The following is a 6,000-nucleotide window of genomic DNA, read 5'->3' as shown; positions in this document are numbered from 1 at the left end:
AATAACTTCGAGTTGAATTACAGATTTATCTTTCTGGTTTCCGAAGTTTACTCGACCCGTAGTTCCCTGTAACTGGACAATTTGTGTTAATTGTTTATGAATTCCACGGATACGCCATTACAGGCGTCTTGTTTTAGCCTTACTCTGCGTCCGTATAGTAAATGGTCAGCGGATCCCCAAACGAGAGCACAACCCCGAGTATGTAAATAATTTTGCGCGGTTCGATTTAATTCTGGTTTTCTTTGTTTTTAACGGCTAAAGAAAGCTTAAAATATGTAAATCCACGAACATTGAGAACAAGGTAACTTAATGAAATGGAATTTAGCGCTTGGGTTATAGCTAATGAGTATAAAAAGAGAACTGATACACCCGATGTGAAAGTTTGGGTTCGCTTGTAAAGCGAAAGCTGGAAAAGGCAATTGTTAAATTGGTCGCAAGGTAAGTAAACTCACGTACTATATATCATTCTCAGTTTATCAGTTGAAAATGGCAATATCAGCGATACTATCCTGAAAAGTCGTCGATTGTATGTTTGAAGAAACGGACATCACGTTATTTGTTAAAAATAAATTGGTCGTACGTTTTCATACAAACCTTAGAGACGATGAGGCTATTTATTTCATCATGTGTGCACCAATATATATGCAAGTTTAGAACTTCTTTAACACCTTTTCAAAGCCTTTATCGCCACTTAAATAGTAGCAGTTAAACAATACATGCTGTGGTCGTTAATTCGATAAAGTTATTGCTTTTGCCTGGATCTTCATTTTCTCTTTACCTTATCCAAAGCTTATTTTGAAATCCGACTCCGTTACGTTAATTATCACTACCTGAAAGATCGAGCCACAGCGCAAGCAGGAATGGTGCTCAACTGGTATAAAATTAATGTACTATCTTATTGTAATAATCTTCCTCATATTAATTCTTCACGGTATTTTTACCTGGCCGAAGTTGTTCGAAAGGCTGTATAAGTTTATCCAGTGGATAAGTCACTATCCAGAGTATAAAATCTACTCTTCGTTAGACGTTGGATAAGGTTTTCATAAATTTGGTTTTATCAACGGAGTTGATAATGTAAATTGGCCATCGTACAGAGATTATAAAAGCTTTTATAATTTCAGCTTTTATAATTTCTAATTTCAGCTTTTTATAATTTATGATTTATAATTTCAGCTTTTATAATCTCTGTACGGTGGCCAATTTTTACATCATCAACGCCGTTGATAAAACCAAATTTTTGTATACTAGTTCCCCACCAATGCAGCACCACAGTTTCTTTAGAAACTACCTCCTTCATTCATAAGGTTTTCATACACTCCTTTACTTAGATGTGCTTAGACAATGCATAATAATTTACTATTACATGGCAAATACTGAAATCTTTCCCCAGATTGAAACTGCTGGATAGTGACTTATTCCACTGATAATTAGTTATCTGACCATTGAACAACTGACGCCTGGCTTTAGTTATCCCCTGATTCAAACAAATGTGTACCCTAATTGATTACATGTAATTTGATTGTAACCTGTGCTTCATTCTTTACAAGAAGTAGCCTGTGTGATAGACTTTCTCAAAGCCAGTTTCCGCTAACAGATAAATAGGTGGTTGTGACAGTGAACTTAATTAATAAGTCAAAGCAATCTTACATAATTGAAGACATAATAGAGTCAACAAATTAAATGCAACTTCATACATGTATGAATTCTGGACTTTTTTTTACTTTACTGACTAATTTGGCAAGATGTCTTCGTAGCAGTGAAGTGAGCTGATGGTACATGTATGAAGAATCATCCCAATTTTTTGATAGGAGTGTCTCATTTTAAAATCAAGGCCTTATTATATTAAGCCTAATTCCCTCCTTAGTGAGGAACCTCTCAGAACTGAAAGTGTTCTTTTCCGATCATTCAAATAATCTTGCAGATTATTGTAAGAGAGAATACATGTCCATTACTTGCTGTTTTTGGTATGCCCTTTGGTCTGCCCCTCTGTGTAGAACATTACAATACACTGTACATTTTTGTGTAGTAAAGTGATTAATGACACAAAGCTTCCTTAATTTAATTGGGTGGATGTTCTTTTACAGCTTTCTGAGCTCGAAATGATTCTTTTGATCTGTGTTAAGAACCCTAATGTCCATGTGTGTTATATTAGGACACTTTGTAATAGCAAGGCTGATTTCTACTTTTAATTCTTTTAACATGGGGAATTTAATTTATATTTACGTGTACAGATTATTTTCTTTCTTTCTGATCCTTCATGAAACTGACATTCTTTTACGTGCTGACTTGAATTAAAAAGTGAACTTCAAGATTAAACAGCTTTAAAAGGTGAAACCCTATTGATGAATTCTAAATCCCTTTGAAACCACAACAACCAGGCACTTATGTTATTTACATTCAAGTATTCTCTTGGGAGGTTTATTTTAGGTAGCATTACTTTACAAGTTACGTGTAATAGAAAGGCATTGTGTTTTGCATTTATAAATGGTGTGAATTGACGACACATTTGGTTAGGAATTGCTCGTATTGATTTCCCATTAATTTACTGCACTAATTAATTGGAAAAAATACCAATGCAGCTCATAGAGACAATGTTTGCTTAGTAATGTCAAGCAATAACGGTGGACAGTTAATCCATTGTGCTTGTGGAATTGTTTATTTGTGATCATACTTCTTTTTTTTTCTTTGCTGTAACCTGAGAAGCCTCACAGAATAGCAATGAAAAGAATTTGCCTGTATGTCATCTCTCCATTGTTTTTCCTTCATACCAATAACAAAACTGTCTATGCTTTACTCTTCACTTTGATATGATCTCATTGAATTAAATTAAAAATACTATTAAAATACGCCTTTGTTTTTGTTGTTCAATAACCCTTTTTTATGAATAATCAATTAATCCATGATTATAATACTAGGAATGCTCAGTCTTTCCACTTGCCACTGTGCAGAACCAACTCCAGGAAGTTTTCAATTTACTTTCGAGGTCGAAAGTTCTATAATTCGCTGAATTCTGAGATTTAACTAGTTCTTCCTCCTCTGCTTCTTTTAAAAGCAAGCTTAAAGAATTTCTTCTCACTAAGTATTAACTTCAGTAAGGCTGTAATTAACTTAACTAAATCATTTAATATCTGTTTGTGTGTGTATGCGTGTATGTGTGTGTACACATGCATCAGGTCAAAGTTAACTACTATTAGTCCATGTTGTAATATTATATCAGATAGACTAGTTTATTTTCATTGATGAAACCTGACTAATTGCAAGCCTTGTGGTTTCTTTCCTGTTTTCTCACCATTTATTTTTTCCTTAATTTCATTTCAATTCCATCTTGAGATGTAAAATGTTGTATTTATGGTAAATAAATTAACTATTGTATTGTTTTGTTGTTTTGTGCTGTTAAAACTGTTATGGAGAGGTTGTTATATATTTACCTTGAAATCACACTTTTGACAAGTTAAAACTGTACTCAGGTCAAATTTACCATGTGCATGGCTTCGATATGTATTAGGGAAAATGAAGCACTTCATCTCCTAGCAATTTTTTGTGGACAATTTAAATTGACATCTGCCAAAAAAAATTAAAAAAACAGTAGGAGTTCCATTGATGTGAAGCCATCTTTGTATAATAAACCTGTTGAACTCTCTCTTCTAATAAGATCATTTAACATCATTTGAGATTCTGTTTAGAACTGGTCCTTTTTGCATTTTTCATTGTTCAAATGTGATCATTGTAAATAAACGATTCTGTCATGGAATGACAATCAACCAAGCTGAAGTGGCTTATGATTCTAATTAGCATGACGGAGGCATTTAAAGGTAAAGATATTTTTTATTTAATCTGTAGGTATTGCTGTACAGATTCACTTTACTTATGCTGTTCTTGATGAGATGTGATTAGCATTTCATGGATGGCAACAAGCTCTGGTCCTTGGGATGAAACTGATGACAGTGCGAGTTATGATGCCCCCGTGGCATCAAGTCGTCCTCCAAGAAGAAGCACGCTTCGCGTAAGTCATCTACACCAACCATATTCTAGACCTGCCTCACCCCCTCGGCATGCAAGTCGTACAGCCACAGGCAGGTCAAGAATGGGCGGGGTGGTGGCAGACAAAGTTGACGACCTGGCGGCATCATTGCAAGCAACAACAGAGGTTCTGTCTACCGCAGATCGCATGCTGGAGCATTACAGAGATATCAATGTAGAGCAAGATGAAGAAATTGCAAAGGTTTGTTCAGAGTTGAAGAAGTAATAAGTTTAATTTATACATCAATAAATTGTGCTGTCTCTATCTTATCATCTCTACTTTTATCTGTGGCTCTTAAGTAAGAACCAAGTTTACACAGATGATAAAAAGCTTTGCTAGCTATTTGAATTTGATAAAACCAATTTTGTAGAGTGCCAAATGAGGCAGCTACTACGAATACTCTAGACTTGCCACAAGTCGACCTCACGATAACCCCAGAAGAAAATGTTTCGGCGAGCGAATCGTGATTTTTCGTACGCGAAGTGAATGAGCGAGCGATGAAGTCGCGAGAGGTCGACTTGTCTCGCTTGCAAAGTTTTCATTTGCGTCTCGCGCCAAAAAGAGGATGACGTCATTCGCAAGCCCTGAACTTGACGGCGCCATCCGATGAAAACAGTCGAACATGTTTGTTTCTACGAAATCGAAAGAGGAAATTTGTTAACTTTGTGCTAAAGGTATCAGAAACAAAGATGAAATAAAACGAAAGCTTTTTTTCAATCTCGAGTCGCCGCTTGAAAAGGAGATCTCCAGTGGTATTTTCTGGACCAACACTTGTGCCGTGATTTGTGCTGATAGAAGCGAAAGACTAATATATTCGAAAGATTAGCAAGTAAGGGAAAGCTTCGAATCGTCAAGAAAGTCAATTGATTTCACTCATGAAAGATCATGTACGCTTCTGGTGTAGGAGACGTACTAGACCGGGATTAAAAGATACATCTTAGTGAAACTAAGCGACACAATGACTCTCGTCGATGAATACACATGCATTTTAAAAATTTTTGTTCCATTCGACGAAAAATGTGTTGATAGTCGTTGAGAATCGCCTCGGGACTTCCAGACACCCGTTTATACTTAAGATTTTAAATGTGTTGTCTCCTAAATAGCGACCGGCAAGAGACCAAATCTTTCGTGAGTGAAATCAGTGGAAGAATTACGAAGACGATAGCATTGCCACCCACTCCAAGTAAACGACCAAAAGCGTATGGGACTAGTTCAAAGGTCAGACTTTTCCCAGCTACGGTTGGAGAAGACACAAACAGATCTATGCAAGACAGATATTCTTCAATTATTTTCCTCTGATGGTCGCGTAATTTGGAATATCCGGTGGCCTTAGTAGCATGTTTGAAAATCACGCTTCATTGCGTGTGGCAAATTTTGATTGACAACTCTATCCCCTGGGGTCCACGAGGACTACTCTGATTGGCCTAGCTCAGCGACCCGTTTTTGGGTCGCTAAATTGGCGCCAATCAAGTATGAAAAGTCCTTCGTTCCGCGCGTATCTAGACGAAGGACTTTTCGAAAGTCTACGAATACTCTTGATCACATCGTTTTAATGAAGGAATTTCCTATCGTAACCCCCACTTTCTCCTCCCTTAGTATAAAATATAAGGGGCTGAACTTACATTTAAAGCTGGCAGCCACTTGTTGCTTCTGTTTTTAGCTTAGGGCAGAGCTAGAAAAGTCGGCTGATATTCTTAGAAGAGAGAGAGTTTCTCGACGAAGACGCCTTCCTGCTACTCCTCCATCATCCCAGGTATGCTTATGTCAATACTTTTCCTTTTGCTATTTCTCCATTCTGTTTCTTAGTACCAATTCATTAGAATTGAAATTTGCAAAATCCTTACTGCTAACATTAAATCTTAAACCTATACAATGATGCAAAGCAATGTGAGAAATGCAAAAGTGAGGCAGTGTTTTTATTACCTGTTCTGGTGAAGCTTTTTATGCTTTTCTGTCAGATGACTTTTCTCAAAAACAAC

At 36.5% G+C, this 6,000-nt stretch overlaps 1 protein-coding gene across 3 annotated transcripts in view; it reads left to right on the top strand.

Annotated features, from left to right (window-relative positions):
• Window positions 1–204: 204 nt before the first annotated feature.
• The window catches only part of LOC137985126 (centrosomal protein of 128 kDa-like), a 50,008-nt gene continuing 44,212 nt past the window's right edge, over window positions 205–6,000 (top strand). The window contains exons 1-3 of one of the 3 annotated variants that reach the window (XM_068832621.1): window positions 205–438; window positions 3,841–4,222; window positions 5,682–5,774. In XM_068832621.1, the coding sequence (XP_068688722.1) occupies window positions 3,905–4,222; window positions 5,682–5,774 (411 nt within the window). In that variant the 5' untranslated portion in view covers window positions 205–438; window positions 3,841–3,904. The remainder of the gene's footprint in view (window positions 439–3,840; window positions 4,223–5,681; window positions 5,775–6,000) is intronic. The other 2 variants (XM_068832620.1, XM_068832622.1) reach the window with 2 other exon arrangements.

This window comes from Montipora foliosa, chromosome 14 (assembly GCF_036669935.1).
Source record: "Montipora foliosa isolate CH-2021 chromosome 14, ASM3666993v2, whole genome shotgun sequence".
Taxonomy (NCBI): Eukaryota; Metazoa; Cnidaria; class Anthozoa; order Scleractinia; family Acroporidae; genus Montipora; species Montipora foliosa.
This window is presented reverse-complemented; position numbering and strand designations above follow the sequence as displayed.